The 25,409-nt window shown below is 47.2% G+C and overlaps 1 protein-coding gene and 1 long non-coding RNA gene across 2 annotated transcripts; one reads left to right on the plus strand and one right to left on the minus strand.

Moving 5' to 3' along the window:
• The first annotated feature begins 48 nt into the window (after nt 1-48).
• Nucleotides 49-15,884, plus strand: LOC131188438 (uncharacterized). Its single transcript, XR_009152779.1, has 3 exons — nt 49-594; nt 2,451-2,514; nt 15,361-15,884. It is a non-coding gene; the product is annotated as an uncharacterized LOC131188438 (long non-coding RNA).
• RAB11B (RAB11B, member RAS oncogene family) lies at nt 6,825-20,522 on the minus strand. The gene is made up of 5 exons (XM_058163704.1): nt 20,336-20,522; nt 16,677-16,872; nt 15,895-16,088; nt 14,050-14,130; nt 6,825-10,448 (listed from the first exon to the last, which is right to left on the minus strand). The coding sequence occupies exons 1-5, from the start codon at nt 20,373-20,375 to the stop codon at nt 10,303-10,305; spliced, it is 657 nt and encodes a 218-aa protein (XP_058019687.1). The 5' UTR covers nt 20,376-20,522; the 3' UTR covers nt 6,825-10,302.
• Nucleotides 20,523-25,409: the final 4,887 nt, after the last annotated feature.

Raw genomic sequence — 25,409 nt, forward strand, 5'->3', positions numbered from 1 at the left:
CGCCGCCGCTTCTGTCAGCCGCGGCTCCTTGGGCACCTGACGGGGAGGGGGGGAGGGGAGGTAAAGCGGATCCCGCCCCTTTTCTCCCCGCCTCCCTACCCCCGCGCGCGCGCGCAGCCAATTGCCTCCTACATCGGAAGGTGGCGTAGAGAAGAGCCAATCCGGGGCGTCAGGGGCGAAGAAGCGCCCGCCCCTGAGACGAGAGGGAGGGAGGGAGAAAAGAGAGGAAGCTCGCGCATGCGCGCTTCTCCCCGTCCTGGGCTGCGCGAGCTGTAAACGGCCGGTTTCTTTTCCGCGACTGGCGGGAGAGGGAAGGAGGAAGCCACGCCCCCTTTCTTTGCCATTGGTTCCTCCGGCGCTTGCTGGGGAATTCTGGGAGTTGAAGTCCAGACCTCTTTAAAGCGGCAGAGATGGAGAACTGCAGCCCTGGATCGCAAAGCTCTTACACAGACGGCGTCCAACTTGGCAGCTTGGAAGACTTGTGGACTTCAACTCCCAGGATTCTCCAGGCAGCGCGGCCCCTGACCAGCGGGAGCCCAAAGCTGCACCGCCCACATCCCCCTGCCTGCCTGCCAGCTCCCACCCCCACTCCAGGTAGCGCCCAAACCTCCCCTTGAGCCGAGCGGTGCAAGCAGCCCCTCGAGCTGCAACTGGAAGGCAGAGCCAGGAGTCTGCCCGGCTCAGCCTGGAAGCCTCTTTTGTGCTGCGTCCATCTATTTTATTTTCATTTATTTTATTTGTTTCTCAAACATGCACAGGGTGGCAAGTAGAAGTATGAACTTCTATATCCGTGTTTTGCAACCGTGGCAGCTTTAAAGTGAGTGGAGTAACTCCCAGAATTCTCCAGCCAGTTTTGTTTCCTAAGGAATTCTGGGAGCTGAAGTCCGTGCCGTTTTAAGGGTTGCTGTTGAAAAAAAAAGGAAATAAATGCAGATAAAGGGGGACGGTAGGCACGTGGCTGCGCTCACGCACCTGGGGTGGCACGTGCAATGGGCAACTTTGCAGGTGGTGCAATGTGCAAAAAAAGAGCCCAGCCCTGGCCAAGCTGGAATGCTTTAATGGTGCCGTTGCGGGGGTGGGTGCATGGGTGCAACCGGGCCGAAGCAGCGGTGGCGATGGCTGGAAGTGAAGCGAAGCGCTTCTTGCATTTGCGCAGCATCAGCATTCCGCCTCGGTGTATTTGCGCCAGTCGGTGGCACCAAGGCAGCCCTCGTCTCCTGCCGCTTGGGAATCGCAGCGGTGAACGGCATCTGGTCTGGAGAGCAGCCGGAGTTTGCTATCCGCTGTAGACGCTGGATCGCCCCCCCTGCAAACTCTCGTCTCGAGGAGCCCAGCCGAAGTTTACCAAGAGACAAGAATTTCCAGGGGGACGATCTAGCTGCTCCCCAAGCCCCAAGCAGCAGGAGACGAGGGCTGCCTTGGCACCAATAGCTGGCAGAAATAATAATAACAACAGAGTTGGAAGGGACCTTGGAGGCCTTCTAGTCCAACCCCCTGCCCAGGCAGGAAACCCTACATCATTTCAGACAAATGGCTAACATTTTCTTAAAAATTTCCAGTGTTGGAGCATTCACAACTTCTGCAGGCAAGTTGTTCCACTTATTAATTGTTCTCACTGTCAGGAAATTTCTCCTTGGAACAAGTTGCTTCTCTCCTTGATCAGTTTCCACCCATTGCTTCTTGTTCTACCCTCAGGTGCTTTGGAGAATAGATTGTCCCCCTCTTCTTTGTGGCAACCCCTGAGATATTAGATTGACTGCTATCCTGTCTCCCCTAGTCCTTCTTTTTATTAAACTAGACATGCCCAGTTCCTGCAACTGTTCTTCATATGTTTTAGCCTCCAGTCCCCTAATCATCTTTGTTTATACCGCACCTTCCAGCCATCGCCGCCACCACTTTAGCCCACTTGTGCTGCCCCCTCTTCCTGCCGCAACAGCATAATTATTTTGTTCCAGCCCATAAGGACTGCGTTCCTTTTTGCACATTGCATCACCTGCAAAGTTGTACATTGCACAGGGCAGAGATTTCCAGCCCCACCACAGCCGGTCCCATATTCCAGAACTGTACTGGTCACATGCACAGGATCTACCCCGTTGGTCATCCCAGAGCAGTTCCTCCACCCGGGGAGGAGACAGCATCTAAATGCACCCAAGTAGAGGAGCTGCTTCAGGGTGACCAACGGGCCAGTCCTGTGACTATCACAGCTCTGAAATATGGGACCGACTTTCCCATCAAGGTCAGCAAGCCACCGTCAGTCTGCCCGTCTTCGTTTTCCTTCCCTCAGATTGACCAAGTTTCTGGAGAAAAGGAACACAAAAGAGGTTTCCGGGCTGTGCGCCTGGAGCAGGCGCTTTCTCTCAGGCCTCCCACCCAGAAGCCAAGAGAAAGTACCTGGTCCAGACAAAGTGCTCCAGCGTTAAAGGTACCTTGATTTTCTTGTTTGTTTTTAGATTCGAATGGTTTCCATGATGAGTGAAAAAAAACCCACCAGAAAACCTCTGGTGGCTCAGACTGGTAAGATAGTCCATTATTAACAGCAGCTGCTTGCAATTACTGCAGGTTCAAGTCCCACCAGGCCCAAGGTTGACTCAGCCTTCCATCCTTTATAAGGTAGGTAAAATGAGGACCCAGATTGTTGGGGGCAATAAAAGTTGACTTTGTATATAAGATACAAATGGATGAAGACTATTGCTTGACATAGTGTAAGCCGCCCTGAGTCTTCATAAGCCAGGGAAGCCGGTGCTCCCGAGGTAAGTCCTGATGGCCCTTCTCCCTCACTTTCCGAGTCACTTTCTGGCAGGGGGCCCAGCTTGGGGGGCGCAGACACAACAGTAACGCTTTGCTGACCATGCTTGTCCTAAGAGAAAATAGACCGCCATCAACAAATCTGTTGTGGCTCCCGCCCCCAAACCTGGCCCCATGCCCGAAAGTGCCTTGGACAGTGAGGGGGAAGGGCCATCAGGACTTACCTCAGAAGCATCGGCCTCCCTGACTCAGCTCCAGGAGCCAGAAGCAGGCCAGGTGGAGGAGATAATGAGGCCTCCGTCCCCTGACTCTTCCCCCCCCAGGCCACGCCTGCAAACCCAGCTGACAGCATTCAGGCTTGGCTCAATCCCAGGTTTCGTAGGCAGGAGAGAAGGGAACGACAGAAGCAGGGGAGGGGCAGGCCTAGGAAGTGCTGAGTCATGGAGCCACACCCCACAGGATATAAAAGGCAGCAAGAGCTGGTGTGTCTCTTTGTGTCAGGCAAATCCACGGATTGACTAGAGCTGAAGGTTGTGACTCACCAGCGTCTTGGCAGCTAACGAGGGCTCTTGGCAGACGCTGGCTCTTTTGCTGCCAGAGCTGATAAGACCCAGCTAATTAAGCCATCGTTCGGAGGCGAGGGGGACGGAACAAAATCTATGCTGGTTTATGCCATAACCAAAGTTTGAGCAAGCCTATTAACATATTGTAAGCCACCACAGCTGGATTCATAGAAGATCAAAGTCACTCGACATTGAGATGGGCAGCATATAAATTTAATAAATAAAAGTCATGGCAACAGTGAAGCTGCAACACAACGCAAAGCCAGAAGCAACCGAAACATTTGGACTCGAGCTCCGGAGAGGCGATCAGTTGGACTTCCTTTCTTCAAATACTGCCATGTGTGTATTTGCACACCGTGTGCCGTTAAATCCTTTAACTGGGACCCCTGCCCACAGCGCAGAGTTCGACTACGTGGCCTCAAGGGATCTCTCCACATTCTGAGTCCATGAAGGATCTTCCTGGTCAAAAAGAGTTCAAACAACCCATTGATCCCCGACTGAATTATTTATCCATACTTCCCAAGATTTCCCAAGATTTCGCTTAACACAATGTAAGCCGCCCTGAGTCTTGAGAAGGCGGGATATAAATTCAAATTAAAAAAAAAAAATTTGCACGGTTCCCATAAAGAGCCCGCAAAGACTAGGCTCAATATGGATGCTTGTGGGTCAGGATGTTATGTGACTCCAAAAGCCCCAGGGTTGGATCTGAAGGCCGGAAAAGCCTCAGTGGCTGGCTTAGCTAAATTAACGAAGTCAACTATTTAGGGGAAAGGGGTTTATTTAGGACCTGTTATGATACGAACCAGACCTTTATGGCCACGGGGAGAGCCAATGGTGGCCCAAGCCACGCAAATCAGAGTTACTGTACTGACTGCCCTCCTGTGGATACCATCATCTCCAAAGAGTGTCAGGCAGCAGCATCCAAACTGAAGCCCCCTCCCTCTCCCCCAGACCCACTGGTGCTGGGGAGAGAACGGGGAGAGCCTGCCCTACAGGGCCTGCCTGACCACCAATCACGGCTCGCAAACTACAACAGATATCTAAACATAGCATGCCAACTAAAAACAATCTGAAATGCACGGAGGTGAGGTGACATTCTAGTTCGTACAACATGCTAAGGCATAATGTGGTTTGGGTATTTTTTTTTTTAATCTGCCAGCAGTTTAGGTTTCTACAGAAAACAGAATTTTCCCCCGTGCTCATCGAAAACCAAAAGAAAAAAACTTGGATGAGATTTTTTTTTTTTTCAGGAATCTAGTCTGCTTTTCTTTCCTCTCACCCACCCCAGCTGAAAGTTTACCCAGGCGCAAGGACCTACTTCTCAGGAAAACAAAAAACAACTGCACAAACAGAGGCTATTTGGTTTGGCAATCTTTATATATCCACAATACAGAATAACCATGCACAAAATCCAAGGGGAGTTATTTACAAGGGGAATTGCACTTAACAAAGAATCTGCAGGAAGCCATGAAGAGGAGGAAAGAAAGAAAAAAAACCACACACACACACACACACAACATCCCTCGGACTCCTTCCTCTCCCTACCACCTCTGGAGTTTCTTCAGGCTCCAGGAGGCTTCAAAACCAGGCGAGAGAAGAAATTTCATAGCCTTGCCAGTTTCGCCAGCACTCGGTGGCCGATTCCAAGCCCCAGAACTGCCACACTGTCCTTCTTTAGACCCTTGCAAAGGTTGCGGTTTTTCCCAGGGAGAGAGAGAGAGACCCCCCCATCTCAAACTTGGGTGCTGCGGGAGGCAGAGATGCCTCAAAAGGGTTTGGTCTCCCAGTTGCCGAAAGTGCCTTGGACAGTGAGGGGAAGGGCCATCAGGACTTACCTCAGAAGCATCGGCCTCCTGACTCAGCTCCAGGAGCCAGAAGCAGGCCAGGTGGAGGAGATAATGAGGCCTCCGTCCCTGACTCTTCCCCAGGCCATGCCTGTAGACCCAGCTGACAGCAATCAGGCTTGGCTCAATCCCAGGTTTCGTAGGCAGGAGAGAAGGGAACGACAGAAACAGGGGAGGGGCAGGCCTAGGAAGTGCTGAGTCTTGGAGCCACATCCCACAGGATATAAGAGGCAGCAAGAGCTGGTGTGTCTCTTAGTGTCACGCATATCCACGGATTGACTAGAGCTGAAGGTTGTGACTCACCAGCGTCTTGGCAGCAACGAGGGCTCTTGGCAGACGCTGGCTCTTTTGCTGCCAGAGCTGATAAGACCCAGCTAATTAAGCCATCGTTCGGAGGCGAGACGGAACAAAATCTATGCTGGTTTATGCCATAACCAAAGTTTGAGCAAGCCTATTAACATATTGTGCCACCACAGCTGGATTCATAGAAGATCAAAGTCACTCGACATTGAGATGGGCAGCATATAAATTTAATAAATAAAAGTCATGGCAACAGTGAAGCTGCAACACAACGCAAAGCCAGAAGCAACCGAAACATTTGGACTCGAGCTCCGGAGAGGCGATCAGTTGGACTTCCTTTCTTCAAATACTGCCATGTGTGTATTTGCACACCGTGTGCCGTTAAATCCTTTAACTGGGACCCCTGCCCACAGCGCAGAGTTCGACTACGTGGCCTCAAGGGATCTCTCCACATTCTGAGTCCATGAAGGATCTTCCTGGTCAAAAAGAGTTCAAACAACCCATTGATCCCCGACTGAATTATTTATCCATACTTCCCAAGATTTCCCAAGATTTCGCTTAACACAATGTAAGCCGCCCTGAGTCTTCGGAGAAGGGCGGGATATAAATTCAAATTAAAAAAAAAAAATTTGCACGGTTCCCATAAAGAGCCCGCAAAGACTAGGCTCAATATGGATGCTTGTGGGTCAGGATGTTATGTGACTCCAAAAGCCCCAGGGTTGGATCTGAAGGCCGGAAAAGCCTCAGTGGCTGGCTTAGCTAAATTAACGAAGTCAACTATTTAGGGGAAAGGGGTTTATTTAGGACCTGTTATGATACGAACCAGACCTTTATGGCCACGGGGAGAGCCAATGGTGGCCCAAGCCACGCAAATCAGAGTTACTGTACTGACTGCCCTCCTGTGGATACCATCATCTCCAAAGAGTGTCAGGCAGCAGCATCCAAACTGAAGCCCCCTCCCTCTCCCCCAGACCCACTGGTGCTGGGGAGAGAACGGGGAGAGCCTGCCCTACAGGGCCTGCCTGACCACCAATCACGGCTCGCAAACTACAACAGATATCTAAACATAGCATGCCAACTAAAAACAATCTGAAATGCACGGAGGTGAGGTGACAGTCCAGTTCGTACAACATGCTAAGGCATAATGTGGTTTGGGTTTGTTTTTTTTTTTAATCTGCCAGCAGTTTAGGTTTCTACAGAAAACAGAATTTTCCCCCGTGCTCATCGAAAACCAAAAGAAAAAAACTTGGATGAGATTTTTTTTTTCAGGAATTTAGTCTGCTTTTCTTTCCTCTCACCCACCCCAGCTGAAAGTTTACCCAGGCGCAAGGACCTACTTCTCAGGAAAACAAAAAACAACTGCACAAACGGGCTATTTGGTTTGGCAATCTTTATATATCCACAATACAGAATAACCATGCACAAAATCCAAGGGGAATTATTTACAAGGGGAATTGCACTTAACAAAGAATCTGCAGGAAGCCATGAAGAGGGGGAAAGAAAGAAAAAAAACACACACACACACACACACACACACACACACAACATCCCTCGGACTCCTTCCTCTCCCTACCACCTCTGGAGTTTCTTCAGGCTCCAGGAGGCTTCAAAACCAGGCGAGAGAAGAAATTTCATAGCCTTGCCAGAGTTTCGCCAGCACTCGGTGGCCGATTCCAAGCCCCAGAACTGCCACACTGTCCTTCTTTAGACCCTTGCAAAGGTTGCGGTTTTTCCCAGGGAGAGAGAGAGACCCCCCCCATCTCAAACTTGGGTGCTGCGGGAGGCAGAGATGCCTCAAAGGGGTTTGGTCTCCCAGTTGCCGAGTGCCAAAGATCCTTGCAAGGCAGCCAAGGGAGGCGAGGGGGGTTGGGGGGAGCAGGAGGGGAATGGGGCCTGGACATTCAGCACTGCTCAGATTTCTTCTCTTCCTTGGCCCCGAGGGTCTTCAGCCCTGAAGGTGCCAGCAGCAGGAGGGGCGACTGAGAGTTAGCAACAGCAAGTCAAAAAAGCAAGGAGCAAAGAAGAAGAGCCAACTTGGGCCGAGGCCAAGGAGCAACCAGAGAGAATTGGAGGCACCATGTTCCTCCTATTTAATTGAGTTAGCTGCTATGATCCAGAGGAGGGAGAGATTTCCACGGAGTTGTTAGTTCAAATGCAAACACGTAGCATGTGGACTGATAACTTGCCCACCTCGGAAGGGCTGCTTGAGGTTCTTCAGGTTAGGGAGGGGGGCATTTCTTCCAATACTTCCTGTTGTGCTTCCCTCCCTCCCTTCATCCTTACAGAAGCTGGGTCCCCACCCCCCGTGAAATTATTCCTCGGTTCCTTTTAAGAGAAATGCCTCCAGAACCAAAGACCAAAAACGAAAAGGGGGGGTGTCATCTGAGATTGACTGGGAAGGGGGGGGGGAATCCAGTCACTCTTTCCAAAGAAAGATTTGGGTGCAATTTAAAGGGGAGCAGAGGGTCCGAGAAACAGGATAGCCTTTAAATTTGAAGGAGATTCGATCTACTAGGTCTGGGGTCCAACATGGGAAAGGAGATTCAGGTCTGATAATGGGTAGACCAACTGAGCCTGCCAGCAACACTTGAAGGAAGGCCATGTCGGGTGGGCTACCCATCCAATACAGCCTGGAAGAGGAGACCCAAACCGACCCCTTGTAATGTGGGTGGCTGTTCACTTATTCCCAGGGAGCCATATTTTCTCCGCTGGTTACATAACGGCTGAATCTGCACCCTGGACTGCCTTAGTCAGAGGAAAGGCCTCGCCATGTGTGGATGTGCCAGAAAAAACCCCACCGAGATGACAACAACCAGAAGCGCCTCACATGCAGCGCTTCCCAAAAACACAAAACAGTTCAAAAACACCTCTCCGAAATCAGGAAGGAGGCCCGAGCAGCCAGCCTGCCTCCAGAACTTCCCTCAAAACAAATCGCCTCTCCTGCCTCTCCAAGCCATGGTGATGTCGTCTTTGTGGCTTTGGAGCAGACGGCAGCATCCGAAGAGAGATAAAATGGCCAGGCTCCAAAAGAAATGCTCTTGTTTTCTTGCGTGCCTTCTGACTCAGCAAACCCTGCTCGGAAAGCAGGCTGCCAAGCCCAGGGGAAGGCCGGCTCCGTTCTGGAGATCAGCTGGCAAGAGGACAACAGCTTCCTTCCTTCCTTCCCAGGCTATCCTTAAAGGGGTTTTCTCAATAGATCAGAGGTTAAAAAATTCGAATCGCAAAATGGCTCTTTTTAAAAATTTGTTGACTGGCAAAAAAAAAAAGTGCCATTTGAGATCTAGGCAACGGATTTAGAGGAATGTCGAAATTACGCTCCGAAATCATTTTTGTCCAACCAGATAACAGAAGCTAATGGCAACCGTCCTGCTCTCGTGACCATGCCCCAAATAAATGGGGCAAGATCAAAATTCTGCTGGCAAAACACACGTACACGTTGCAGCTGCTTGCCCAGCAATAACTGCCTCCTGGCCAGAGGCTGTTGTGATTATTTAGAAACCCCAGCCCCATCAGCTGTTTTCATCCTTCCTTCCAAAACTGAACAGCAAAAAATAAAATAAAAATTAGCAGAATCAGGTTCGGTGGAATCAAGATCCTTTCTTGCAAATGATGGGTTTGCCAGCAAATATTCTAATTAGGGGTGCACCATGTTTTTACCTTGGCCAATGTTAGATCTTCAGTGCACCAAATATAATGGGGGGGGGAGAACGTAAATACTCAAGGGAGAGAGAGAGAGCTGCATATTAAGATGATAAGAAATAAACCACAAGTGTCCTAAAAGGAGATAATACAAATTCCAAGATGCTCAACTGTTACCAAAAAAGAAGAAGAAGAAGAAGAAGCTATCAAGTATCTGATTCTCTACAACTATTCCTTTGAAGAACCTTACCAGTGCAAGTTATGTACATGGCATGAAAAATATTGCTTCACACTCAATCCGAAGGGAAGGGGGAGGGGAACCAGGGGGTGGGGGAGGGCAGGGACTATCTAGGGAAGAAAGCCAACATGCAGACATGGAATCTCGGAGATACATGAGGAAGCATTCCTATGGTGGAAAAAAGGGGACCCGGAAAGCCTTCGGCTGGTACTTTATATATTAACGTTTGTTAGTGTCATGCCAGAGTGACATCTCCAAGCCGGTTCTCAGGACGTGCGCGCAGCTCCGGTGGTGGGTCGGGAGAAGGCTGAGATCACTGCGCACAGACAGACTTCATTGTCCCAGGCTGAAAGCGGGGAGGAGAGGGGGGCGGGGGGGGGGGCAGAGATCCAAGAGAAAGAAGTGGGCAAAAAATGAGGAAAGCTATGCCCCCACACCCATTTGCCCTTGAGACCCGAGAGAGGAAGGCGAACAAGTCACAGGGCCATCGATGCGTTTCCAGGTGTGAGTGTGCAGTGTGCACGCCCACAGGACAGACGCCCCCCCAACAAGAGCTCCTGAGAAGCCAGAAAAGGGTGGATTCTCCTTGATTTAAGAGTTCTTTTGTGCCTGCAGAGCAGCCTGAAAGGCAACAAAACAACAACGAAAACGCTCCCTTGAGGTCCCTCAAGCACCCATCCTTTCTGTTCTTCTAAATGAGGCACCCACGAGCACCCACGAGCACCCACACGAGAGAACATTTCCTGGCTCGTGGTGGAATTTCAAAGATACCCACCCCTCCCACCCACCCACCCAGCATTACATTCATCACCAGTCACAGGGAAGGGGAGGTTAGCCCTCTTCTGAGAATGCTCTAAAACGGAAGGGAGGAAAGAGGGGTCAGCAAAGGGGAGGGGCCCAGGAAGTGCGCACGTGTCTCCGGCTGAAGAACAGACCGAGGAGGAGGAGGAGGACGGGCAGCGGCCGAGGGAGGTCACAGGTTCTGGCAGCACTGGAGTTTATTGGATTTCTGTCCGTCGGTGGTGGGAGGCACGCTGATGTCCACCACGTTGTTCCCCGGAGACTCGTCGTGGGCAGACCGGTCTGCGATCTGCTTCTGGGACACGATGCGATAAATTTCTGCAAAGGAGACCAGAGGGCGGCTCTGATGAGAATACATTTCTTGTGGCCCCATAAGCAACTGGTGAAGACGCCCCGTAACATGCAGGCTGGGACGACCCGACCCCGGGTTACGGAAAGCAACAGTTGGATCCAGCATGTTGCAAGGTTTAGTCATCTGCTCAGCATTTGCTGTGACCCAGGGTCCCCTGAGTAGTGCTCCTGGTTCTGCTCCTGTAGTCGGGAAATTTTCTCTGGACTTTTAGCTACACAATTTGGGATGGACCCTCTTAGAATGTTGTGGGAGTAGGAATGGATTTCCAGAGGAAAAAACTGCAGACTCCAGGAACCATTTGCACCACTCAGGTGACCCCGAGGACACCTGAGATAAACCTCCAAGTGGCCTCAACGTCCCTCTAAAAGGATGCAAAGGACCAGCTTTGTCTGCAAGGAATATAAATCCTTCCATTCCTCACCATCCGGTCAGAGCTGAAGCAGCTTTTTGGATGAGAAGCAAAACGTCTTCCAAAAAAACCTCAGGAAAGTCCAGTTGCCTCTTGAAAAAGCACCTTTGGGACAACTTAGTTAAAACATTCTTGTTTTAACATGCAGCATTTCTGAACATCAGCAAACTTCATCTCCACTGGGAGATTATTCCAGTGGCTTTAATTCCTGTCACCTCTCTGGGAGTGGAGAACATGTTTCTCTCTCTAAATAATGAATGTCCAACCTTGGCAACTTTGGGACCTCTGGACTTTTAACTGCGACAATCCCCCCCCCCCCAGCCAGCAGATACCCTTGCCATAGATGATCTAATAGGTAACCGTGCAGGTAGCCCAGTGCCAAGCCATAAGGGATTAAAAATAAACAGCTCTTGAAACTGGATATGGAAACCAACCAGTAACGAGTGTGGGGCAAACAGTATTTTGTGTTCTCCGGAGAATTGGCTGTAGTGGCCTTTGTAGGCAGCTTCATGCAGAGTGTATTTGTGGTTATCAAAAAGAGCAATAATGGTGTCAAAATCACCACACCTAAGTCCTTGCACCAGGTAAGGTCACAGGTAGGTACATCACTGACAGTGGGCAAAGCCACCTGCTTCTGGAGAAGAAGCCCAAGTCCAAAAGCTGTTGTGCAAATTGCTCTCAGCAGCCAGTGGGTGGTTTCTATGACTCCTCCCCAGTAGGAAATTACGAAGCCCCTGGATGGCAGCCCACTCAGGAAAGAAAGGACGAGAAGAGAGCCCACTTCACCTCCCTTAGCCCCACAGTCTAACCCCAAATGTGGGCATGCCCCACGCTCAGATGTCTTCCTCTTTCAGCACTCCAAACATCCACCCAGAATCCAGACTATGAGACATTTAATAAATTATTGGCACTTGTATGTCGCAGAAAACCTCAGTATAATGCGGGATAGTAAGAGACCTCAGGAACAAGGCCATCCACTGCTCAGGAGCTACTGAGCCACTGGAAAACCTAGAGAATTCCCTGAGCATCCTTTGGAAATCGCCAGCCTGTTCCTGCATTCTGGATCAACTGTAGCTTCCAAGTGGTCTCCGAGGGCAGCCCCATGGACAGTGCATTGTAATAGTCTATGTGCACAAGGCAACTAAGTTACGAAGGATCGTGAGAAGAGTGTTGTAGCCTGTTGCCCGCCGACCCCTCCAACAGCCAAATCAGAAAAGGAGGAGGCGTGGGAGTCAGGGCCAGCATCAGGGCAACCTGGGGGCTCCGAGGGGGAAGAGGGAGTGGAGCTGGGAGAGAGAGAGAGGGAGAGACAGAGGCCATCCATCAGCCCTCAGATGTAGAGTCAACAGCCCCCAAGTCTGGAGGTGGCTGATGAGAAAGAGGAGGAACAGCTGGGTCAAGTGCCTGATGCGCAGATACACATAAAGCAGAGGAGAGGAGAACAGTGGAAATCTATGGGCTGGTCCTTGGGATGGAACAGCCACCGCTGCTAGCAAAGCCTCACCCTAGCTCTGGGGATAAAAGGCAGGGGGCAGAGATGAATAGGTGTGGCAGGCAACTATTCATCTCCCGGCTGGACAGACTTGTTAGCCTGCGGGGAGAGAGAAACTTTTTGCGGGGGCTGCCAGGGCTCCTAATAAAGGAATCTTTGTGTTCACTTCAGAGGGTTGGTCGTGTTTGGGAGCTGAGTCAGAACAAAGAGACTCTAAGCAGGAAGAACCCAAACTGCAAAAAACAGGGTTAGGTTCACTGTTGCTAAGGTGGCCACCCACTCCTAGGCTACCAGACTGGATGCCACGTGAGGGCAGGTTGAAGCCCTCAAGGATGATGGGCCTCGGGGATCGCACTGCCAACACAGCAATGGAGCCAAGCAGCATAAGCAGGGATGTTACTGTAGCACAAAGCTCTTGGCTCCCTGGAGTCCACGGCTTCAACCACAGGATCTCACGGGTGTTTATCTCCAGCACAGGCGCCTCTGAAAGCCATTCAGGCTTCCTGGATACTGACTGCCACCCTGCCCTGGGTTTGGTGCTCCCAAGGGGACTTTCCTTCTGAGAGGGCAGCGCCACCATCTGGGCCCATGCAACAAAAGGTGGAAGCCAAGGGCCCTAAGCACTTGGTTACCTGGAATTAAGGCTGGGGAGCAGGAGGATGTAACTGGTTTCAGATACTGACTCTACTTCCCTGTGAGTGGTTCCCACATCTGCCTCAACAGCTGTATATAGAAAGCAGCAGTAACCCAAGGCATCGTTCTCCCCCTACTCCAGGGGTGGGCAATTAATCTTCCCCAAGAAACTGGGACTGTTATGAAAGGTCCCCAACTCTCTGCCCCCCACGACAGGTGCCACTTGAATTACAATTACGTGACCACAGGGTTGCTGCAACGGCCATAAGAACAAGGACCAGTTATATAGTCACTTTTTTAACGCTGTTGTAATAACAGTAGCACTTAAGACTGATATACCGCTTCACAGCCCCCTCTAAGCAGTTTACAGAGTCAGCCTCTGGCCCCCAACAATCTGGCTCATTTAGTGACCTCAGAACGATGGAAAGCTGAGTCAACCTGGAGCCGTTCAGGATCAAACTCCAGGCTGTGGGCAGAATCACCCTGCAATGCTGCATTCTAACCATTGCGCCACCATGGCTCTTAACGTTGAACGGTCACTAAACAATCAGTCATAAGTCAAGAACTATCTGTATCAAATGCTAAGACTCATTCTCCACTTTACACGTTAAATCCATTTGGATTTAATATATATTCTCTTCTTTCTCCCATTATACTAAATGGAGGGTTAATTTGGTTTTGGAAAATTTAGTATAGCACATCAACTCTATCCTTCACTATCTAGTTTTCTACTTGCCATTTAGTTATGACCAGGAGCTGATCCTAAACAAGAGGCTAAAGTTGGCAAGAAGCACACTCTAGGCGTGGATGTCACTCAAGTTTCCATCGGGCAGCACCTTCTTGAGAAGACCTCATTCCAACAAGCCCACCTTACAAACCGCCACTCAATTCCTTCCCTGTCAATCAATCAGGCGTTTGCCAGATGGAGATGAGTGACAGGAACCACAATATACAACCACCAAATTCAAACTCTGATACCCAAGTGGGACAGCGGCCACACCTGAAGGGCATAAGAGAGTTTGGGTTCCTTTACCTGTAAGGATGTTCTTGAAGGCTTCTTCTACATTTGTTGAGTCAAGTGCTGAAGTTTCAATGAACGAGAGATTGTTTTTTTCTGCAAGACAAAAAGAGTTAAAATATCATTTCAATCTTAATGGCTGCTTTGTGCACAGAGGAGCACTCAAACTGGGGAAGGCCAATTTAATGTTTAACAGGATTTTTCCCTAAAAAATTAGTTAACTGAAGGGAAAATTAATACTAGTCTGGATTATACCTAACCAACATGACCAGCTGGGTTTAGCACCTAGTCTGATGCCTCTCTTCCAATCCGGGAGAGAACTAGACAGTTCTATTTCTTCAGTTTTAATTGAAGAAGAGTTGCTGTGGCATCCAAAATTGATGTTTGTAGCTAGCTTTGATTGTGAACAACAAAGTTTCATCATGTTTTCAAAGTGGCTTAGTTTTGCTAACTAAAGCAAAGAAGAATCAAAGTTTGTTCAAGTCTAAATGGAACACAAGAAGCATTTTATTTATTTATTAAACGTGGCTGCCCAACTCACCCAGAGGTGACTCCAGGTGGCCTAATGTTTTAAATGTTTTAAAATCTTAACAGCATAAAAATCCATAAAACCCACCACCATTTTAGCCCATGGGGCTTAGTGCGATTTAACACAATATGTTCAATCGGCTTTCCACACTCTGCCCCCAAACTCATGACTTCAACTACAGTTATAGTAAGTCTCGACCACCATGGCATAAAGATTGAGGCTGAACTTGAGGCAAGAGTGTCGAACCCACTTTGTCCCACAGTGGCCATTGTAACTTTGAGGGATTGCGGAGTGTGATGCCGTCTCCTGGCAAGAGGCAACACAAAAACATACTAATTCTAAGACATATTAAGGCTCAGCAAGTTCAAAACAGTGATTTGCTTATGCTCAAGAGCACAGGTGCCTTTGGCTTCTCCAACTTCCTGCTTATAGTGTCTCTTCTCGTGATCCTTCACAAGCTTGGTTGCCTTGTGCATGTGGACTGTTACGATGCATTGTACATGGGGCTGCCCTCGGAGACCACTTGGAAGCTACAACTGGTCCAGAATGCAGCAACGGGCCAAAGGATGCTTGGGGAATTCCCTGGTTTTCGGGGTGGGGGGGCAGTGTTGTGCAGTAGTTCCTGAACAGTGGATGCTCTCATACCTGAAGGGTCTCTTGCTAGGGACATATTTTTATTCTAGACTTTACTGCAGCAAATGCACTTTGGATCCCTCAAAATCCCTGCAACGCTTCAGCAATTTGCACAAAGCTTTTGTAAGGCATGCATAATGTGATGTTTTTTTTTCCTTCCCGAGATTCCCAAAAATGCTTTGACATTATATATGTTGACAGCAGCAAGACTATTGTATGCCCAAAAATGGAAGGACACTTCGATTCCCACCAAGGACGAATGGCTGCAGAAGTTGATGGAGTTGGCTGAAATGGCCAAAATTGACTATTTTGATTAAGGAAAAGAATATAAGTGCTTTTGTTTCCACATGGAGACCAGATTGCTTCTGAACTTTGTGCTTGAAGTGGAAAAGAATGAAACTTTGATTTTGGGTTTTACCAATTAGATTGATAGATCTTTATAGAAATGGCTTGTTCATATTATTGTGGAAAACCAAAAAGTTGTGTTTGATGTTAATTATGCCTTATTTTACTTCAACAGAAAGAGTCAGAAGTCAAAGTTTCTTTTTCTCTTATCTTCCCTCACTTCTCTTCCCCTCTTCCCCCGCACTGCTTTCCTATTTACTTTCGTATTTTGTATCTTATTTTATCTTACAACTTAATAAAAATGTTAAATTGCTAACTGATAAATGAAATAAATTTAAGACCACGGGCCAAACCTGCAAAAGCACGGGCCTCATCCGTCGGCACAGCTCTCAGGTGACGCAGGTCGCTCTTGTTCCCCACCAACATGATGACAATGTTATTGTCTGCGTGATCCCGCAGCTCCTTCAGCCAACGCTCCACGTTCTCGTAGGTCAGGTGCTTGGCAATGTCGTAAACCAGAAGGGCCCCAACGGCACCACGGTAGTAGCTGAAATTATTTTAAAGTATATTACGCCAACTGAAAGCCCGACATTATCGCAACCTCTTGACCACAGCACAAACTACCAAGTGGCCCATTTACGATCTTGTAGCCAAGAGTATCCACCAAATGGGCATTCTAAAATCTTGTGAGAACACGTCCAAGTAACCCTCCACTTACAAGCCTTTGTTTAGGGACGGTTCAGAGTTACAACGGCGCCGGAAAAAAGTGACTTATGACCACTTTTCATACTTAAGATTGGCGCATCCCCAGGGTCACATGATCAAAATCTGACCGCTTGAAAAGTGGCTTGGGTTTATGACAGTGGCAGTTTCCCAGGGTGGGGCTTTCACTTTTCGTGACCTTCTGGCATGCAAAGTCCATGAAGACGACAGATGCCCTTAGCAACCGTGTTACTAATTGAACTGCGGTGATTGTGGCTTAAGTACTTAAGTGACTCGCTTCAGCAGTGGAAATTTTGGGCTCCCTTATGGTCGTACATCAAGGACTTCCTTTAATGATCTTAACACCCTACCCACCCACCCTCCCACCCCGTTAGCCACCTACTATCCCCCCAAGCTGCCTTTCAAGCCTTACGCAGAGGTGATGGCACGATAGCGCTCCTGGCCTGCCGTATCCCAGATCTGGGCCTTTATCGTCTTCCCATCCACCTGGATGCTTCTGGTGGCAAACTCCACCCCAATGGTGCTTTTGCTCTCCAGGTTGAATTCATTCCGTGTGAAACGGGATAAGAGGTTACTCTTCCCCACGCCGGAGTCTCCGATCAGCACCACTGCCAGGGCAGGAAAAGACAACACTCCATCAGTATTCATTCATCCATTCACCACCTAGAAATGTGAGGTGACCCAGCCGGTACTCCTTGCATTACACCAGCAACAGCGTGTACAGAAATCCCAGTTTAGCTTACAATTATGCCTCCTGTGTCCCCTTATTAACTTAGCAGGTAAAAAGATTCATCTTCTCTGAGTTTTGATTTTTCTTTCGTTTCCAACTGTTACTTTCTCCGCCCATTCTCACATTCTATTTGCTTTCTGCAAGTCTGTAGAGATTCTCAGTCATCCAGGTCATGGTTGTCCCAAAGGTGTTTTTTTCCCAAGAGGCAACTGGACTTTCTGGTTTTTCTTGGAAGACGTTTCGCTTCTCCTCCAAGAAGCTTCTTCACCTCTGACTGGATGGTGGGGATTGGAAGGATTTATATTCCTTACAGACAGCTGGTCATTTGCATCCTTTTTAGAGAGTCCTTGAGGCCCTTGGAGGTTTAGCTGTGTCCTCAGGGTCACCTGAGAAGTCACTTGCTTTCTACAGTGACTTTCCACAACTTAAACAAATAGATAGCCCTAGAGAGAAGTAAGCAGCAACATCCTTAACAACCACCACCCCCATTAGAACTGATGAAGTTTCTTGGATGAGAAGAAAAAGGTTTTTTCCTCAAGGAAAAAAACAGTCCAGTTGCCTTTTTAAAGAAAAAAGCAACTTTGAGACATGTCAATTGTGGACCACTTTCACAGGAATCAGCAAACATACCTAAAACACTGGACTCCATAGTCACCTGATATTGGGGCTGTAAGGAGGGTTTGTCTGTTTTTTTTTTATTTGCTGAATTTCATTACTAGCTTAAGTTACCTCTTCATGCTAACCAAGTTAGAGAACTACAGCCTAAATTCGGAGCCTGAGATCCATCTATTCTCTAGGTCAGCGTCAGTTGACTGACAGTCCAGCTCTACGATGCTAATTGCAACTCAAATGTACCAATAAGGGAGAATATTTGCAGCTCAGGGTTGAAATGAGGGGTCCTGGGTGCTCTCTGAGCTTGCTTGTCTTCTTCCAGATGTTTCATTAGTTCATTAGACCTAGTTAGAGTTATGAAATGTCTGCAAGAAAACAAGCAAGCTCAGAGAGCACCCAGGACCTCTCAACTCAAAATGATTGGATTATTACCGCACCCCAATGCTGGTAGCCTCTGAATCTCTAGACCCCCAAATATGCTCACAGGAAATGATGAACTTTCTTTCTCTGACAATCTCCCACCCCCTCTTTTAAGCCCAGCCAGCTCTAGTGTGAGCATCACATAAGCTTATCAATGGCTCTGTTCTGTTACACATCATGGGACACACACACAGACACACACACAGTCAAGAAAGCAAGGGGACAACAACGACCTACAGAAAGCATCCATCACATTTTTTGATTGAGAAGACATTCCTGAAAGAATACAGAAGAAGGAGGGTTGGAAGGGACCTTGAAGATCTTCTAATCCAAGCCCGAGACCATTCCAGACCAACAGCTGTCCAGTCTTTTCTTAAAGGTGATGAATACTCACCATTTCTGGAAGCGAGCCCTTCCACTGATTAAAGAGGAGGGGTTGGCCAGTATTATTGTTAAATTTATAGGCCGCCCATCTCCCTATCAAGCCCCTCTGAGTGGCTTCCATGTAGCCATGTAATACCAACCAAACATTACAAAACATTCAGAACAAAGAACATTTAAACATTAAAAGGAGGATTGACAGAGCTGGGTTTCCCCTTAGGGGAGCATAGTAGGTACAACCCCCCACCCCAGAAGCCCATTCAGAAGAGCACCCACCCATCTTCTGAAATGTAATAATACTAATAACTGTCCATGGAGATTGTCAGCCATCCAGGTCCTGGTTGTCCCAAAGGTGCTTTTTCAGGAGGCAACTGGACTTTCTGGTTTTCTCTTTGAAGATGTTTCACTTCTCTTCCAAGAAGCTTCTTCAGCTGATGAGAAGCGAACCGTCTTCAAAGAAAAACCAAAAAGTCCAGTTGCCTCTTGAAAAAGCACCTTTGGGACAATACTAGCAATTGTTAACAATTGATACTTTTACAGTATTTTATTCAAATTATGAATGCATGCTCCATAGTTTTATTCTTTTGAATACCTAAACCGCCCAGAATTAAAGAGTTATTTTACCCTGTGACAAGATGGGTGGCTAACAAATTTTTTAAAAATAAATAATTCGTTACATTCATTGTTGCCACCGATTCCCAGCAATCCTGGGCAGGTTTGACCCCCGTCTGACGAGCCAAAACCCAAAGGAAAAACCTCCTAAACATCCATTCAGAAGAACACCCATTGGCTTCCCAAACCCAATAGCACTAAATAATTACTCACAATTTATACTTTTTACACTCTTTTATTCAAATTATACAGGTTATATCGTTTTATCCTTTTGAACACCCTAAACTGGACACACAGAGTTATTTTACCCCCTGTGGCAAGATGGGTAGCTAACAAATTTAATAAAACAAATAACTTCATTAGATTTATCTTGCCACTGATCCTCTGGCAAGCCAAAACCCAAAGGAAGACCCTTCTGAACATCCCCATCGGCTTCTCAAATCCAACAACACTAATAAATGATTAGCAGTACACTTTTTACACTCTTTTAAGTTTACTTTTATCGCCACTGCACCTCATACAACGAAATTGAATGCCATCTTCCCTGTGCATCACACATAAGAAAACTATAAAAAAACAAAAACCACACACACACACAACCTTCACATTCTACACAATTGAATCGAAAACCCCCGATACTGTAATAGCATTGCACTGTATTTATAAAATATACTATACTATATTTTATTTGAATTATATATGCATTTTGTAATAGTTTTTTTTACAATACCGTAAACCACCCAGAATTACAAACTTTACCCTGCGACCAGATGGGGAGGCTAATGAATTGTATGAAATAAATGATAATGCATCGGATTCCTTATTCCCACCTTTTTCCCAGCGACCCTGGGTGGGTTTGATTCCCCCCCCCCGCATGGGGCAAACCCAAAGGAAGAAGAAGCGACCCCCCCTCTTATTTTTAAGCAGGGCTGTCTTGAAATGGCGCCCCTCGCATTTTCTGCATTATTTTTGGTTCTTTTAAAAGGGGGGGCGATTGGGGGTTACTTGGAAAGGGCTACCGGGGGAGGGGAGGGGGCGGCCTCCACCCGAGACCTTTGGGGGTGGGGGGGCTTGCGGAGGGTGAAGGGGGAAGGGCGCTCTCCTCCCAAGGTGGGAAGGGGAAAAGGGGGTCTTTGAGGGGGGGCTTCCCTTTCTTTCAAGCCCCCCCCATCCTTCCTTTCTTTGAAGAGGCCCCGAGAGGCCTGAGCAGAGGCGGGGAGGGGTTCCCGGGGGAGACCCGCAGGAGGGTCGTCGTCTTCCCAGCCCCCCACTCCGGAGGCTCGCTCGCTCCGTCCTTCCCGCCGCCTCAGGCCCACCTTTGAAGAGATAGTCGTACTCGTCGTCGCGGGTGCCCATGGCGGCGCTGGGCCCGTCCCGCTCGAGGAGGAGGAAAAGGAGGAGGAGGCCGAGCCGAGCCGAGCCAGGCAGGCCGAGCCGGAGCGATCCGCGCCAGCTCTGCCTGACAGGATTTTCCGCCGCCCCCCTCCGTCAGGCGAAGGGCGGGGCCGGCGCGGAGATGACGCCGCGAGAGAGGCAGCCCGCTCCGCTTATCGGAGGCGGCGTTCGCGTCCCGGGAGGCGGGACAAGGCCCCGGCGAGCCCGCCAGTCCTCGCCCAGCGCGAGACGCGGCGGGGACCAATCGGCGGGCCGCAAAGGGCGCGGGGGGGGCGGGAGGGTTCAAAAAGGAGGCGGGCCCTCCCCCCTCATTTCAAAAGAGAGAAAGAGAGAGAAGATGGCGGCCGGCATGGAGCGCTCCTCAGTCGGGTCGTGAGGGAGCCGCGGTGTTGTGGATTCTGTTTGAAGCTGCTTGCAAAAAAGGGCGCATTTTTCACCCAAGCAGCTTTTAAAGAAAAGAACTGAAAACATCGGGGAAGCTGAGGTAAGGACCGTCCGATAGTAAAGTCCCCCTTGCCGCCTCAACGCCGCTACTCTCCAGGCCGCAAAAATCACTGTAAGGTTCACTTATTAATATGTCTAAGCTCATAAATGCCAATCCAAGGGGCCGTGATAGCTCAGGCTGTTAGAAGCCTGTTATTAGAACACAGCAGCCTGCAATTACTGCAGGTTCGAGCCCGGCCCAAGGTTGACTCAGCCTTCCACCCTTTATAAGGCAGGTAAAATGAGGACCCAGATTGTTGGGGGCAATAAGTTGACTTTGTAAAAAATATACAAATAGAATGAGACTATTGCCTTATACACTGTAAGCCGCCCTGAGTCTTCGGAGAAGGGCGGGGTATAAATGTAAACAAAAAAAAAATCAAGAGACTTCAACAGAGGCTTGAGCAAAATAGCATTTTAATCCTGATCAGGCTCAAAATGGTTAGTCGTTCCAAACACATAGATACATACATGCAAGGAAGGAACTACAAAGTCATGAGAGAAAGCCATGTCCTCTTGTTGGAAGAAATATCCATCTGGGTTCAGTTCCAAGTGGGGACAGACACTGGAAACATGGAGGCTGCTTGGAAAGATGGTTTAATGGTGGCCAGGATCACATGGCTTGAGATCCTGAACAGAAAAGGGCTGAGATCCTGTGCACTCCCTAGCTTTATGCTTTTTCTGAGCTTTGAATTTCCTGGGGCACAAGAAGAGTACCCTGATTGGTTGTCAAACTCCCAGGTGGGCTAGGGGGTCTTAGCTAACGTTGTAGGTTGTCTCTTAAGCTTGCTTGAGCCTTGCCATGGGGTGGGTTTCTGTTGCTAGATGAGTCCTATTGTGTTGCAAATGACGGTCCATTGACAAAGGTGGGGAGAATGAGTTTCTACCTCTGACCCATTGACAAAGGTGTGGGGGGGGGAAATGAGTGAGCTTGGCTGAGGCTTTAATGGCCCATTGACAAAGGTGGAGAGTCAGGAAGCTGCTTTGTCTTTAAAACATGTTTCTCCATTTCTCACCCAGGGAAATACATTCTGCCTTTTAAATATTTTCTAAAATATTTCATTCTTCTAGGAGGGGGGTGGGTGCTAACTTCCTACACTCTTATACCCAAAAGGTCATAAATCCTCAACTCTGGCATCTGCATATTCTGGAATCTGGTTTGTAGGTTCCCATAGTAAAAGTCAGCGAATGTAATCTAACCCCTAGATTTATATATAGTAATACAATCTAACCAAATAGTAAAGAATAGTAAAAGTCAGTGAATGTAATCTAACATCTTTCTGTAGTGTTATCTTTTCCGTTTTTTTTTATTTTATTTATTTATTTATTAATCATATTTATATACCGCCCTATCTCCCAAGGGACTCAGGGCGGTTTGTCTTCCTAATTAGTTTGTCTTCCTAATTAGTCAATTAGTCCCCAATTAAGACAGCAAAAGGTGACAGCACAAAAGCATGTAGATTGCTCTGATACGTTCCAGATACTCTCAAGATGAGACATATGCCATATATTTTCAGGATGATAATAATCACCATAATATTATTTGGCTGTACACTGCCCTGAGTCCTTCGGGAGAAGGGCGGTATAAAAATCTAATAAAATAAATAAATCCAGGAATTTAGTCAGTGTGACCTCAATAACCATCCATGATGGCATATTTATGTTCTAACCACAAATGGGCACAATATATATATCAGTGTTATACAAACAAGAGACCATGCAGGTATACAAGACATCAAATATCATTAGCAAGTTTTCTACTAATCCTAATATTTCAATATATATGCTCCCTTCATCACAAAAGAAAGAGTTTTGAAAGAGAGAGAGTGGAGAAAGATGGCTGCCTTCGCAATCCAATGAGCCGCCCAAAGACACTTTTTAAAGTTGAGGCGAGTGAGGGAGGAGAGAGAGAAAGAGAGACGCAGCAATTATAATCACTTCCATTATATCCAATTAATATAGTTATTACGTGCTTATGCTTATATATATATGCTTATAAATTATATAGTTATTTCGTGCTTATGCTTATATATACTGTGTGACAAAATAAATAAATAAATAAAAATAATCCCCTGATGAAATAGAAAGAAAAAAGAGAGAGAAAGAGGAAGAAGTGAAGAAGGAGCAGCAGCAGCGAAGGTTAAAAGGAGCGGGAAGATTTGAAAATACCACAACCGTCGTCTTCGCTCTTGCAAAAGAGGGGATTTAAATTGAGTGGAGACTCACCAGCACCAAGCAAGCCAGTTTTTTAGGAGTGAATGTAGCAGCCCAGATATAATCCCAGCTCAAGATTCAAAGGTGGGTTTCTTTTTTTTTTCTTGTTTTTCTTGTTACCATGATTTGCCGTTTTAAACTGGACTGGAACTGAATCTACCATCATTCTAAAAAAAAAAAAAAACCCTCCAACCGGAAAACTACAGGGAAACAGGCTGCTGCTTGTCTTCTAAACCAGCGGTCACTGGACCACTGGTGGTCCGCAATAAAATTTTGGTGGTCCGCAAAAAAATTATTTGCAGTTTTTATATTGCACTAAATCAGGAGCCCTCAAACTATGACCCCTGGGATAGATACGTGCAATGAATGTTTGTGTTGCTGCAGAGAGTCTCCCCCTTCAGGATCTTTTTGTGTGGGTCGAAGTGGGGCAGAAATTCTGACTTGTGGTCTGCTTCAACCTCCTGGTGCAGGGCTTTGGGTGAAGGCTGGAGGGAAGTGCCACTGGTGGCGAAGGGCCGGAGGGCCTTGTTCCAGTGGGACTGCCTCATGGCCGGGAACTGGCTGACCATCTCAGCCCGCTGACCCTCCAGATGCATGTACCTGGCCTTGCACTCCCGCAGGTCTTCCCCCTGCTTGGAAAGCCTATGCTTGTAGTCCTCAGTGAGGTGCTTCTGCTGAGCCTCCTTCTCGGTCAGATCCAATTTGAACTGAGCCAGCTGTTTTGCAAACTTGTGGTGGCTGCTTAGCTCCAACAACTGTTTCCTGTTGGGGCCCTAAGGAGCCCAGGTGGGGAGGCGAGGAGTGGCTGGCAGGGGAGGGGCAAGGAGAGGCCGGCAAGGTGCCCCTTGATGTGAGTGACATTGAGTTGGTCCCACCCACCCAGTCACATGACCACCTAGCCATGCCCACTTAGGTCATTAAGCAGATCATATTAATGGTCCGCAAGATTTAAAATTATGAATTTATTCTCCTCCTCCTCCTCAACTCTTTCCTACCTACTTTCTTCCCTCCTTCTATTCCTCTCTCCCTTTCTTTCTGAAATGGCAGTCGGGCAGCCCCAATATCATTTCAAATTTTAATTTCATATCTTCAATCATTACTGTACATTAATAACCAATCCATGTATCATTTCTCCCCTCTTCCCCCCCTCCCCCAGACTTCCCAGAGCAAATACCAGGTATTATGACCAACAATCATAAGCTAAAGTATACAAAATATACATAAACTCCTCCCCTCAAAACTTTAAATCCCCTCACAATAAAAATAGATAAGAAAGAATAATAAAAAAGAAAAGGAACAATACCAATACTATCTTCCATTCACATATTACTTCTTCTTACAGTCCATTTTTAAAATTAGTCCATCTTCTCAAATTCAAATTTTCTCCACTTGTATATTCCTTCAAATTTCATAAGTCCATTTCTTAAATTACAGTCCATCTTCTCAAGCTCAAATTTTCATCACTTATATATTTCTTCAATTGTCATAACATTTAATGTCCAATCTTCCAATATTACTCCATCGGTTAAATATCATTACAAATAAAGTCAGATACGATATTTCCAACTTAACTTCATAACTTTTGCTGTCTTTAAACTTATATCCAAAGTGTATCAATTAAAACGAATAATCTTTTAAGTTACATCCACAATATAACAATAAACAACATCATTACATCCACAACATTATCTACATTCATAAATTTTACTTTCCATCCATCAAAATTAAATAGTATCATCCCATAGGTTTATACCTTACAAATAACAAACAACAAAAATCCTATAATTTATATCCTAAACAAATCAATTCTAGAAATTAACCATAATCATCATATTCACATCTTAAACATTCCTCCCCTCTCCCATTCTATTTTCCATCATTTCCAAACCAATTAACTTAGCATCTAACAACAAAGGATTCCCACTCTTTAAAACATTAATATAGAAATGTCTTGCTTTCATAACTGTACTAAGAAAATACTTTCTACCTCTAAAATTCACTGACAAACCCATTGGAACTTCCCATCTAAAATATATCTGATATTTCTTAAACTCATCCACTAAAAAAGCAAATTCTCTTCTCTTTCTTAACATTTTAGGAGGAATTTCCTTCATCATTTTTATATCTTGTCCCAATATTTGAAATTTATTTTTATAAAAGGCTTGCAAGATTTCATACCTAACCTTTTTAGTTGTAAAATAAATAACCACATCCCTCGGTAATCTATTTTGTCTTGCCCACCAAGAATTAACACGATAAATTCTTTCAATATTAATCTCAAAGTCTTCTGGCTCCACA

This window comes from Ahaetulla prasina, chromosome 1 (assembly GCF_028640845.1).
Source record: "Ahaetulla prasina isolate Xishuangbanna chromosome 1, ASM2864084v1, whole genome shotgun sequence".
Lineage (NCBI taxonomy): Eukaryota > Metazoa > Chordata > Lepidosauria > Squamata > Colubridae > Ahaetulla > Ahaetulla prasina.

What these genes read in the sequence shown, in the direction of transcription:
- RAB11B (XM_058163704.1), bottom strand. Translation starts at nt 20,375, where the DNA reads ATGGGCACCCGCGACGACGAGTACGACTATCTCTTCAAAG. An exon ending in TATCGTGCCATCACCTCTGC is followed by an intron (nt 16,089 to 16,676) that starts GTAAGGCTTGAA and finishes AAATAATTTCAG; the next exon opens with CTACTACCGTGGTGCCGTTG. An exon ending in TGAGGCCCGTGCTTTTGCAG is followed by an intron (nt 14,131 to 15,894) that starts GTTTGGCCCGTG and finishes TTTGTCTTGCAG; the next exon opens with AAAAAAACAATCTCTCGTTC.